Genomic DNA, 14,374 nt, shown 5'->3' with positions numbered 1-14,374 from the left:
CATCTAATTCATAGTTTACACAATTTATAATAAACGATTCATTTAGCCCGAAGTTCTAAGAAGCTCGCTCCTCAATCCGCTTGTATAATATCCGTCCTATTCACTCTTCATCTCTGTAAATAAAGAATAACAGTTTCAGACAGCGTTTACACATGTACAATATTTATCAGACGCATAAAACCTCAAACAAATGTACTCACCATTTTCCATTAGATAATTTGTTATAGCCTCATTCAGCCAGTCGTCTCCAAGCACATTTTCCAACAAATATCGCTCTTATCATAACACAGCGTTTCATAGCAGCTCGGCATATTTTTAAATAAAGCATAAGATAGCCTCATTACGTTCCTATCATTCTGCATATATTCTCCATAAGTAAAACTAGTTTCAAATAGCTTTATTGCAGTTTTTAGATCCTTGTTTGAAAGATGGTAACAGAAAAACATCGCATATAGCCCGCATACGTAAGTATTTAAACTCTGAAGTCTCTCTGTAAACGTGTATACATCACAGTCTTTATAATAATTTAAAAACTCCGAAATATATGGCGAATACACATTTATTCCATATGAATCGAGTATAACTATTTTCCGTTTAGATTTATATACAGCAATCCAGTGACCCATTACTTCCTTAGAGTCTCTTCCTAAGGTATTTATTATAAACATAATCGGTCTGTCCCGTATTTGCTTCATTATTCTATATATATCCGTTGCTAAATAGCATCCGATATATTTAGCTTTACTACCTTTCATATCGTTCAATGCCGTATTAATTTGTTTGCAGTTCATGCTCTTGTATCACACACAACTCGCCTATCGGAATAAATTCTCAATACTCCCGTTGTAATTCCGAATAAAATAATAACTTTATTTGATTTCGCTGGAACAGCAAATTCTAATGTAATTCTCAGGTTGCCCGAAGCCTCTATAGGAAGGGTATCTCTCAATTCCTCAGGCGTTAGTCTAAATGCCAGTAATGTTCTTCCTTTTATAAATGAATTATATGTCAAGGTATTGCAAGCATTAAAGCCTACTGTATTTTGAGTCTCGTAGTATAGTTTCGAACATTTATTCGGGAACTTGCAAGTTATATTAAATAAGTTTGTCCCATCACGTGTAATATATACATTAGATAAATCGCAGTGATCGAAATAAAGTGGATTAAGTGTATACGCTCCTGATATTGCTTCCATATCCATCATCATAATAAATAATTTATCTGGGATAATGCTCCCCCATGGCTGGTCAATACTTAATCTCTGCTGCCCATTACCGAGAATGAACGTCTTATGGAGTGTCTTATCAAACGTATATGTAACTGGTGTATTTTGTTCAGCCAGAGCTCTATTAATAGCCTCCAATCCAGATGCAAATGGAGTTATCCGATCAATCCACATTCTAGCTAGTTTTATGTTAAACTTATATCCAGATTCAATACTGTTTATAACCCACGGATCACTGTTAAGTTCTAATCTCAAACGAATATCAATTCCATCCAAAAGATATTCGCTCAAAGTTGTAATGTCCAATAGCAGTGTAAAGCAACAATTTACTCCCTCAGTTTTTAACTTTACAAATCTAGATTTAAGGTCTTCTGAGGCATTCTTAAAATAATCTACATCATATTTTTCAGGGAAAACATCATTATAGAAATACGTCAGTTCTTTAAATCTTTCAGCTTTACATTCAGAAAGCGTCGTCATTAGCTTTACATATGATAAATATGAAAATAGTGAATTAGTTTCCACCACTTGCTCATTTAAATAAACAGTTACAGCTTTAAACATTGTCTGGGACAAGCCATTGACTATTGATGCATTTTTAATATCCGCTAAAGCCGTAATTCCGTCAGGTCCCGTTAATTCAACCATCAGTTCTAGCGTCAAGCTCGAAAGATCAATAAATTGGCCCTTAACTCCCGGGATACGGAATTCAATATAAGAGTCTTTAAATTTATTGTTAATACTTGAATTCACAGGTAAAATATCCTGTGTCTGTCTTGAAAATATCGTACTTTCAACCATTCTATGAGGACTAACTTTAGGAAAGCCATCGCTTATAGCAGCTGTATAATTTTCTAAAGGAACTTGCAATGCTGCACTAGGAGCATTTACACTCATCATGTCTGCGTCTAGCATACAACTAGTACTGTTTTTATGAAAACACGTCTTTATATCTATCCATTTTCTTTATATAGGCAGGTCTTTTCGTTTTTCTTTTCGTTATTCGGCCACCTGCTAACAATTTAGGACCAATACTTTTCAATGTTTCCATACCGCGTTTTCTAATTGAATCTTTCAAAGTACCTTGACCGGCATTTATATCCTGCAAAACATTCTGTCCCATTGTCAATGCAGCTGGCATGATAGTTTTTAATAGGAAAGGAGTTGCTCTACGAGCTAGACCAGTTAAGAAACTTAATATTCCACCTCCTCTTAAATGTCTTCTATCAAAAACAGTAATATCGCTCAGTGCTCCACCTCTCTTCCCTCGAGGAGCGATAAATCGCCCTACCTCGTCAACAGACAGCGGTACAAACCCGACCCTCATGTTTAAACAGGCCAAGAGAGAATGATAAACTCCCTCTACTCATGCCATTATATATCAACGGGTCTAATATGTAATACTGCAATCGTACATCCATCCTTTTCAAAATATACAGGCTCCCCATCTTGATCTGTTAATTTAATACTGATGCCATCAATATTAGTCGTATTTAAAGGTTTATATAATTTCCTGTGTGTTACATTACTTTGAAACGAAACAACATCCAAGATATTTACAATCTGATTACCAAACATGGTGGGCTGCACCTTATCACAATATACACACAAGAAATCTATACGGCCTCCTGGCCTAGGATGATAATAGCAAGTATCTTGTACAAATAACCTGTTATTAGGTGGCTTATTCATAATAAAAATATCATAGGCTTTACCTACTTCAGCTCCAATAACTTTACATATATTTCGACCGAAAGATAAAGAAATTCGAACAACTAATTTTCCATCCTTTGTAATAAATAATTTTAACAACTTCTCACTAAATGCTGCATTAAACTTAATTCGATTAATACTCGATTCATATTTCATATAAACGTCCCCGTGATCTGGGAAATTATAATTAAGTACGGGTCCTATAAAACTCAGTGAACCTTTTGAAAATATAGTAGAAATTTCTCTATTTAAAATAGTCGTTAGCTCTATGCAATTATCACTGGCTAAAATATCCGACTTTAAATTGAAAGATGTATTCACCGTACTCAAATCAGATAAACTTTTATTAGACACTAGAAGTTGAACTGAAATAAAACTTTCCGGGTCATTCCTCCTAACAGCGAAATAAGATGGAGGCAGGAATATATTCTTCAGGCACACTTCATAAGCTTTATTCGGGTCTAAAGGCAGCTGATTATGTAATCTATTTTCAAAAGCATTGGGAGCATTGTTTTTAAATACATCAGTATCAGAGTTACTCGCTGCATATATAACGTAACTATCCATCCTGTAGACTAATAGTAAATGATAAAAATAAACAGAAACTCACCTTAATATGATATCCAGGTAGACTCTCCTTCATCTACAGCCTTGATCTTCCTCTTCAAACTTGGAGGAGAAAACACTTGATTTTTCGCATCTACATTTCTAAATAAATTCTTAGGTGTAGATGTCAAAGAGTAGAACAACTTTGCAATTGGCAGTTTATCTTCTGGGAATAACAATTTCGGAGTGCACATCCTGCCTATAACGTCATCAACAATATTGAGCCCAGTAACTGGCGATGTAATGTTCCCTTCCTCATCCCACTTTACAAGTCCAGTTGTATTAAAATAATTTAACAAGGAGACAGCAAAATCATAATCCTTAAGCTTTAATCTTAAGTCTATCAAGTGTTGTATAACAGGATTTGTTCTCACTGTCGTCGTAGGCTTCTCAACACTTACTGCCGTAGGCTTCTGTTGATCAATAGCTTTTCGTGGTGCAAGATAGAATTCTTTCATTATTCCTTATTAAATAGCCTTGAAATGAAATTTATAGCTATGGGAAGTAAAATGCCCAATAAATTACCTCCTCTTTTACTTGTTAATATGTCTTTCTTGAGTGAAATAGCTTTCTTCTTACAGGCTAATGTATGGAGTAGAGCTCTATATTTAGAAAGTCTCTTTAAAATAGGCTTCCCAACTTCAATTTTATTTTTTAAGAAATTATTAAATATTTCTGATAAGCAAAGTATATGTTCCTTTTTAAGAGTCTTAATTAACTTTTTCCTAGAATTATAACCTAATCTAGCTAATAGTTCAATAAATCCACGATACTTTCTAACTAAGGGCTGCTTCTTCATAGTTTCTTCACGTCATCTGAATTCACCCACTGATCAAATGAACTGTCGTAACCGACGTATCTAACTTTATATAAAGTAGTATTACCAACTTTACGTTTACTTATAATTCTCTCAATTTCAAATGTATCTGACAAGTAGGTGGGAGTCAACTCCTCTCTATAAAATCCGCCTTCTATAAGTCTATTATTTAAGTCCTTTAGATAATATAAAGGCACGGGTTGTTTAGTATCAATTTGAGCAATTGTAAATATTTCCTTAGTGTTCTGTTGATGAAAACCTCTTTTGAACTTTGAAATACGATTAGATAAGGCAAGCCGTACTGTATCTCCTACAGACAGATGATTACTGATGCGTGGCTTAGTCTGCTGCTCTCCTTTATACATGAGCTTAAATTGCCTAGTCACATCTTGAGACGAAGATAAAGCATGTACATCAATAGGTATTTTCCCCTTTAATCCTCTATGTGGTGTTCTATTATACGTTTTAACCATATCAGGTAAAACATTTATATAGGTTAAGGTGTTATAAGCAGTTAAATATTTATATATCTTAGTTTTCAATGTTCTTATAAATCTCTCTGCAATGCTGGCTTTAGTTTCCTGAGAAAATACACTGTACAGATCAATGTTTTTACTGTCTAACAATCGTTTCATATATTTATTATAGAATTCACCGCCCTTATCAGTGTTAAGCTTCCTTACACCTTTTGATGAAGGTAAATCCAGAACAGCTTTCATGGCTTCACTTACACTCTGACCTGATTTAGTGGATAGTGGAACTACATGTGCAAACCTTGAAAATATATCAACACAAACTAATAAATATTTAATATCATTGTTGTGCTTAGCTAACAATGTCATATCAGCCAAGTCACTGGTAAAGAAAGCTTTAGGTCTAGGTGCTAAGATACGTCTTCGTTTAAATTTACGTTTTTTTTAATAGATGTAAGGTATATGCATTAGACGTTTTTAAATAGTCTTTCACATCTTTTATAGTTATTTCAGGGATTGTTTTCTTTGCAGCCTTATACAATTTTAAAACGCCACCAAACCCGCCTATGGACTTGGGGTCATTGTATATCTTATTAAGAGTTTGTGTAATGTTCACCATTGATACACTATTTCATATGGGGGTTCATTTACAATATTTCCCCTAAATATTATGGATTCAGGTGTTTTAACGCCCAAGTCAACAAGTAAATACCCATACTGTCGAGAAATCACTTTCTTATATATATCTAAAAATTTCTTGGCATCTTGTTTTCCGAATATTTGTCTGCCTAATGTTTCTATCTGGGACAAGTCTCTTGATTTAAGCAGAATAAAATGAGAAGCATTTAAACTTATAGATCTAGAAAATTTCCCACTGAAAAATATATTTTGGGTTATAAAAATAACAGAGATGTTCTCATGCCGTCCCTTAGTAAATATATCACTTACTATTTTAGAGTTTGTAGATTCAACATACAAGTCATCATAAACAACTAATATATGAGATGTGTCCTCTGGATCACGATCATCTAACGGGTTTACAATTTCAGAGTAAAAAGATATCTTATGTTTAAAGAGTGGATTAGTTCTCAACTCTTTATACCCGCTTCCACAGATAATTATTTTTGCAAAGTTCTGCTGATATTTCTCTATCATTTTAGCACATAAATAGCTCTTCCCACCATTTGAAAATCCAGCAATAATAATTCTTGACGGTTCACTAAATATATTCAACTGGGATTCAGTAATAACTTTTTTCTGCCCTTCCATGTTGCTAGGATTCAATAGACTAACTACAAATATATAATGAAAGGAGTATTTAAACGAAATCTACATTCGAGTTTTATTTAAACATAGCCAATAAAATCATAGTCATAACATAACCAATACAGTAATAAAATCATAGAATATACAATATCATAGCCAATAAAATCATAGTCATAACATATCCAATACAGTAATAAAATCATAGAATATACATTATTATAGACATTTGAATCATAGTCATTTTCATATCAAATACAGTAATAAAATCATAGAATATCAAATATCATAACATATCCAATACAGTAATAAATAAATCAGTCTTAAAATAGCAATTTGAACATATCAAATACAGTAATAAAATCATAGAATATACATTATCATAGACATTAAATCATAGTCATAACATATCCAATACAGTAACAAATCATATCCAATACAGTAACAAATCTTAGTCATTTTCATATCCAATACAGTAACAAATCTTAGTCATTTTCATATCAAATACAGTAACAAATCATAGCCAATACAATATCATAGACATTTGAATATAGTTATAGATAATACATAGACAATACAGTAACAGACTTAGTTGTTGATGTTAGGGAATAATTGCTGAGCAACTCTATCCCGCTTTTCCCAAAGATTAAAAATGGGGAACAATTGACGTCTTGGTTGGGGATTATCTACAATTACTGGATCCCCTACCTGCACCTCTTCCTCTACCTGTACCTCTTCCTGTACCTCTTCCTCTACCTGTACCTGTACCTCACGCTCTGGAATGTCTGGGTGACCGTAAGCTAATGACTCTGTGGGACTAATGAGGTACCTCTTGTCATCAAAAGCTGACAGACCGCGCTTAGTTGTTTTACACGTGCATATCTGTCCATTAACATTACGAATAGATCGGGATACAAAATTAAAAGTTGTATTTGTCTCTAATGTGTTCTGAAAAGATGCATGCGTTATTTTCTTTTGTTGGTGATAAGGAATCCCTTTACATTTACATAAATGTTCATTATCAAGGGTTAGGAGAGAGTAAGTTTTAGGCTTGAGTGCAATTAATTCAGTTATGATTTTCTGCTTTACTTCTGACTTGAGGAGTCCTAGTTCACCTTTGCGAGTAGCAGAATACATGGGATGATCTTTGTCAAAATTACTGAAATCCATATAATCTACTAGAGGAGCTTTTGTCATTTCTTGGAAAGCATCTTTACAGGTCAGAGTAAATATGAATGAGTCTGTATCCGTATAAATTAGTCTAGCTCTCTCCCCATAATGGGCTTTAACTACATTATACCAGAACTCGTATAAACGCCTCTTGGCTATCTGCAAGATCTGATATCCCATGTAAGAAGGAGTGGTAACTTTAAGGATGTCTTTCATTACTGTACAGAGAACCCTATCTTGACCTAAAGAGACAGCTCGTTTATACAAAGGGTTTCTTGCATGAGTTAAGAATGAATGTTTTGTCGTTACTAGATGGTGAGTATTAGCATATCGAGATATATTTGTCATTGATTTCCCGTACAGACTATTACTTATGAGTTTAAAAGCTTTTCCTTTAACTTTACAGGTGGTATTGGCTCGTTCTCGAATGTTGGTTGAAATAAAATCTTTTAAATAGGGAGCCTGTTTAAATTCATAGATTGTTTTTACTCGTTCAACTTCTAGTCCAAGTTTTAATAGTAATTGCAGGAAATCCAGGCTTACTAAGTAGTCGTTTTGGGGCAAGTGGGATGCAATTAACTTAGTATTTTTAGGTGGGAGCTTACGTTTTTCATCATTAAGGGTTTTCTTACTGTACTCTGACAAAAACTCCTCAGTTATATTAGTATGAGACAGTACAAGGGGCAGATCATCAGTATACCTGGCTACCTCGGGAGATACATGTTTTGTATCGCATAAAATCCAATAGCCTTTGTCTTGATTACAGGGGATATGTTGTAACCCTTGCCCTAATAAGGTATCCCGCTCAAGGTCAGTTAATTGTCTAATCCCTCCCTGGGGAAGTACCTCAGCCATGCACGCTGCATATAAGCTGTTAAAGTCGAGGTACAAAATGTGAGTATCGTCATCAGAGCTAGGGTTAGATGTAGTGTGCTCGTTAACAGCCTGTGTAAATTGTCTAATGGAAGATGTGAACCCTCCTCTAAGATTCCTTCTCAACAAATCATATATATTCTGATCATACACATAGTCAAGTACAACTTTTGATTTAAATAAGAAAGCGTCCCAAGCATAACTAGGAAGTGATACATAGAAAACAATATCTAGTTCATAAATTTCTTTCAGTGATGTTCGCCAAAGTGTAAATATATCAACTAGCATTCCAACGTCAACTTTTAAATATAACATGAGGTAATCCTTGATGTTTGTACAGTTCCCTAAATTAAATACTTTAAGAGCATTGTTATAATCTTCTTCAGACAGTGGAGAGTCATGTAAAACATTGTAAAACTTATCTCGCGAAGGGAGCTGAGGTTCGTCTAACACGTCCATGGAAGAAATATAATCATAACATAGGCTTTGTTTACCTTTAATTAACAGAGCTTTAGCTTCATCGGATACGCCATTTAGTATGTGTTCAGTGTACTTGGTGGGTTTCTTACCGGCAACGTGCTCGCTTGCTAAGGTTCCTAATGACCCATTAAGGAGAGCTAGGCTATCTAGGAATTTAAGTTTACCTATGATGACTTGCATAAATTTCAATCCTTCCTTGGTTAGAATTTCTACATCGCGGTGAGGATTTTTGGACAGTTCTTTAAGTATAATTCCAAGATCATAGGCAGCATTATGGGAAAATGTGGTCAAGTATCTACGAGCATTTTTACATTGTAAATTGCAACGAGCACAATAAGCACCTAAGTAATTATTTTCCTGAATAGCATGATTATGATGTCTATGTTTATCTTTCTTATCCTTGAAAGTTTGATGACACAATTGACACGTATTTTGTCTTTGAAACATTCTTTCCTGTTCTCTAGACAAGTTCTTAGGGAAGTTGGGGAGCTGAGCATGAATAGCTTTCCATGAGGCTTCTAGCTTGGTAATAAAATGATTGACCGCATCTGGACCTACGTATGAATACGTTTCTACGACATTGAATTCCCTGTCTAAAATCATGTAGGCATAAGCAATTGCTTTATGCTTACATTCCACCATGCCTCTAGGATTTTGACGGTCTAATAGACATTCAAAATCGTAATAGGCGGTGTGAGTTGGGCTATAGGTCCTACCGTAATTTTTAAAACTGATTTTATCACTAGGATTATAGAATGAAAATACTTGGGATACAGTGCATGACTCTTCGTGAGCCTGAATTTCATCTAAGGGAGCATGCAAAAGGCAAATTTTACAGAATTTATGAGTGTCAGGAATTCTACCGTGGTTATGGCTAATATTCTTTACAAATTTATCAAAATCCTTGATCAGACAGAGATGCTTGCCTTCTAATAACAACAAAGGGACTTTATCGAATATATTTATGTCTGATGATCTAAGGCTGAGGAAATGGAGCTTGGTTAATGCCCCGATTAATTTTACTACGTTAGAAATACGGTGATCTTAAATCTCAGGGTGATTTAGTTGGAAAATAAAGAACTTGCACAAATGAACTAAGCTGGGGCACAAGAGTTGTAACTTGATAACTGAACTGGTTTTATTTACTATGTCTGAAAATGTAGTTGGGTGTTTAAATCTCAGGGGGATTTGGATTGATAGTAATGAATTTACAGGAGTGAACTTGGACAGAGGACAAGAGCTAGAGTTTTATAATTGTTTTCATCATATTTACTATGTCTGAAATACAGAGGGTAAAAATTTCAGGGAAATTGATGGGTTATTTACAAAGATACGAAAGAGAATTAAGGCGGGGACGAGAGCTGGAGCTCGATAACTGACTTGATTTTATTTACGGTGTCTGAAATACAGAGGGTAAAAATTTAAGGGAAATTGATGGTTTATTTACAAAGACTTGAGGGTGGAAGAGGGTGGGGGACGAGAGCTGGAGCTCAGTAACTGACTTGATCTTATTTACTAACTTTGAAGTATGTCTGCTTTTAATTTTAGGGAAATTGATGGGTTATTTACAAAGATACGAAAGAGAATTAAGGCGGGGACGAGAGCTGGAGCTCGATAACTGACTTGATTTTATTTACGGTGTCTGAAATACAGAGGGTAGAAATTTCAGGGGAATTGATCTGTTACTAACGAAGATACGAGAGAGAGCTAAGGCGGAGGACAAGAGCTGGAGCTTGGTAACTGTTTTGATCTTATTTACGGTGTCTGAAATACAGAGGCTAAAAATCTCAGGGAATTTGGACTGTTACTAATGATTTTGTACAAATGAACTAAGCTGGGGACAAGAGCTAGAGTTTGATAATTGTTTGCATTTACTAAACTATGTCTGAAATACAGAGGGTAGAAATTTCAGGGAAATTGGACTGATACTAACGAAGATACGAGAGAGAGCTAAGGCGGAGGACAAGAGCTGGAGCTTGGTAACTAATTACTGTATTGAACTACATTTGAAATATGATTATTTTTAAATTTTAGAGGGATTGGAATGATAGTATTCTTTATACGACAGGGGACTAAGGTGGGGAACGTGAGCTAGAACTTGCTTACTAACATGATTTATTTGTGTAAAACTGACTTGCTTAATGAAAAGGAGCAAACATACTGACTTGCTTAATGAAAAGGAGCAAACATACGATGTTGGAAAATAGTTGAACTGAATGAAAGGAGAGAGAGAGAGAGGAGGGACGGTCCAGATATTATGAAGATAAGATAAGATTAAGAGCCGACTGGCTGGCTGGGCGCAAAGTAAATAAAGGTGACGCGAGAGATTGCGAGGTAAGGGGGGAGGGAGGGGGGTGTGATGTACGAAACCCTGAAAACCATGACTTACACAGGTGATTTTCTAAATTTATATGAATAACTAAGGCTTACATAGACGATTTTGTAAGTTGAAAACATGTAAAATATGTCCGTAGAGTTCTCCTGGAAGCCCTAAAGTGCTACACACGTTATTTGAATTTCTCCCATAAGGCCTTAACAAACTTCTATGTCTCGGAAATTATTTTTCTCATAAGAATTCCATACTTCTAAAATCTGTGACACAAAATTTACCTGAAAACCCCGACACGCTACAAACGAATTTATAAATTCACCTGAAAACCCTGACACGCTACAGACGAATTTCCCCCCCAAAAAAAAAATTCGTCTGTGGCGTGTCAACCCTACTACTATATATATGTATATATATATGTATATATATATATATATATATATATATATATATATATATATATATATATATATATATATATATATATATATATATATATATATATATGTTGTACCTAGTAGCCAGAACGTCGTACTCGGCCTACTATTCAAGGCCCGATTTGCCTAATAAACCAAGTTTTCCTGAATTAATATATTTTCTCTATTTTTTTTCTTATGAAATGATAAAGCTACTCATTTCATTACGTATGAGGTCTATTTTTTTTATTGGAGTTAAAATTAACGTAGATATATGACCGAACCTAACCAACCCTACCTAACCTAATTTAACCTATCTTTATAGGTTAGGTTTGGTTAGGTAGCCGAAAAAGTTAGGTTAGGTAGGTTAGGTAGTCGAAAAATAATTAATTCATGAAACCTTGGCTGATTAGGCAAATCGGGTCTTGCATAGTAGGCAGAGAAGTGCGTTCTGGCTACTAGGTACGACATATATATATATATATATATATATATATATATATATATATATATATATATATATATATATATATATATATATATATATATATATATATATATATATAGTTGTATGGATATATGGATGGAGATAGTGCGGATGGGGCTGCCAAATAGTTCATTTTAATTACCAGTTTTTAAACAAATATATCTATCATAATCGGCCTATACTCTAAAACGTGAATTAAGACATTTGGACAAAAATGACAATGATTTATACTACTAAGCGCAAATATTAGGTGGGGTAATCTTGTGGTATTTAGACCCTTTCCAAGTGCTATATAGTCCTAATGGCTTAACACTTTCTCCTGATAATCACCTTGTGGCATTGCATGACGTCACGGCTCGCTAGACTATCCAGCTGTGGGTATGGGCTCAACATAGTGAGCGGACCTTAAGTAATGTTGATCATATATCAGCATCTTCCGTAATATTTATAAAGTTCTAAATTCAAGTAGCCATAATATAGCAATACTGGCTCAGTGTTTTCTCTTGATAATCACTTACTTACTCTCAAATAAATATTTATTAACATACGACTGTTACACTAATTTGACGAAAATGTAAAACTAAGTACCATAAATAATCATAATAATAATAAAAAGAGTAAGAAGAGTAATGATGCCTGATATTGATATATAATTCCAAATAATGATATTCCAGACAGAAGTTCGAGGGGGTAAGATGAAGATGAGGACCTACGTGGTGGTGGGGATGAGTGTGGGATTGAGCCTGCTGGCGTTGAGTGTCTGGCTCCTGCCTCAAGGGTACCAGCAGCCGGAGTTGGGGATCCAGACGGCGCCCCTGGCGGACCAGCCCGAGGTGCAGCTGACCGCTGGCCGCGTCTCCGGCAGCAAGGAGATCGTCGGGGGTGACAGAATCGTCTACTTGTTCAAGGGCATCCCCTACGCCCGCCCGCCCCTCGGACGCCTCAGGTTCAAGGTGATTAAAATAGAATCTCTGAAGCTAATGCTTGGATTATAAATTTGATGTTCACAAGATTCTACATGCAACTCTGCAGGAAATTGTCATAGCTAATTCATATTTGGCTGTCTATCAAATTCCAGATAACGAATTTCAGGAAGATTCTAACTTCTTTGATACTTAAATTTGGTTGTATTTTCTTCAGTAATACATGTATTGCTTTTATGTCAACAATTTATTTTATTTGATATAAAATACACAATGTAACTTAATTTTGTTTCTGAGAGGTAAGAGTTACTTCCTGATTGTTTATGCCTAAAAAGTATAGAAGATCGCTGTTATTTCTCAATGACTTTAGGAAAATCTTCCAGAAAAATCTTTGTTTTGAAACCAGGGCCAACATATATTGAAATTTACCTATTTACTATGAGGAAACAGGCGAATATGCATCTTTTCGTTCACGTAATTAGTTTAATTTGACCTGTATTTTCACAAAATTTATTCAAAAATTGCCACCCAAAATTTAGAGGTTAATTGTTTTTCGAAACTTACAATTATTGTAATGCACTTTCATGAGTCCGTCCTGAAATTGAGTCTCCCATTCTGTTCCCCCTATACTGTCCTAGGTAGCGACATGTTTCCCTTATACTGTCCTAGGTAGCGCCATGTTCCCCTTATACTGTCCTAGGTAGCGACATGTTTTCCCTATACTGTCCTAGGTAGCGACATGTTTTCCCTATACTGTCCTAGGTAGCGCCATGTTCCCCTTATACTGTCCTAGGTAGCGCCATGTTCCCCTTATACTGTCCTAGGTAGCTTCATGTTCCCCTTATACTGTCCTAGGTAGCGCCATGTTCCCCTTATACTGTCCTAGGTAGCGCCATGTTTCCCTTATACTGTCCTAGGTAGCGCCATGTTCCCCTTATACTGTCCTAGGTAGCTTCATGTTCCCCTTACACTGTCCTAGGTACCGTCACGTTCCCATTATACTGTCCTAGGTAGCGTCACGTTCCCATTATACTGTCCTAGGTAGCGTCATGTTCCCATTATACTGTCCTAGGTAGCGTCATGTTCCCATTATACTGTCCTAGGTAGCGTCATGTTCCCATTATACTGTCCTAGGTAGCGTCATGTTCCCATTATACTGTCCTAGGTAGCGTCATGTTCTCATTATACTGTCCTAGGTAGCGTCATGTTCCCATTATACTGTCCTAGGTAGCGTCATGTTATCATTACACTGTCCTAGGTAGCGTCATGTTCCCATTATACTGTCCTAGGTAGCTTCATGTTCCCATTACACTGTCCTAGGTACCGTCACGTTCCCATTATACTGTCCTAGGTAGCGTCACGTTCCCATTATACTGTCCTAGGTAGCGTCATGTTCTCATTATACTGTCCTAGGTAGCGTCATGTTCCCATTATACTGTCCTAGGTAGCGTCATGTTCTCATTATACTGTCCTAGGTAGCGTCATGTTCCCATTATACTGTCCTAGGTAGCTTCATGTTCCATTTTTGTCTCTTAAGACCCAAAATTGTATAACTTTGCTTTCCTGTCACAATAGCAATGTTTATGAGGAATAATTCCG

The 14,374-nt window shown here is 35.5% G+C and overlaps 1 protein-coding gene across 2 annotated transcripts in view; it reads left to right on the top strand.

The window, feature by feature from the left end:
* Positions 1-14,374, top strand: part of LOC123751063 (pyrethroid hydrolase Ces2a) — a 343,394-nt gene that overhangs the window by 154,898 nt on the left and 174,122 nt on the right. For both annotated transcript variants that reach the window (XM_069333166.1, XM_069333161.1), the window contains exon 2: positions 12,527-12,805. In XM_069333166.1, the coding sequence (XP_069189267.1) occupies positions 12,548-12,805 (258 nt within the window). In that variant the 5' untranslated portion in view covers positions 12,527-12,547. The remainder of the gene's footprint in view (positions 1-12,526; positions 12,806-14,374) is intronic.

The sequence above is a fragment of the Procambarus clarkii genome, chromosome 4 (assembly GCF_040958095.1).
Source record: "Procambarus clarkii isolate CNS0578487 chromosome 4, FALCON_Pclarkii_2.0, whole genome shotgun sequence".
In the NCBI taxonomy this organism is placed as follows: domain Eukaryota; kingdom Metazoa; phylum Arthropoda; class Malacostraca; order Decapoda; family Cambaridae; genus Procambarus; species Procambarus clarkii.
Note: the sequence above shows the minus strand (reverse complement) of the source record. Positions and strands in the feature narration are given on the sequence as shown.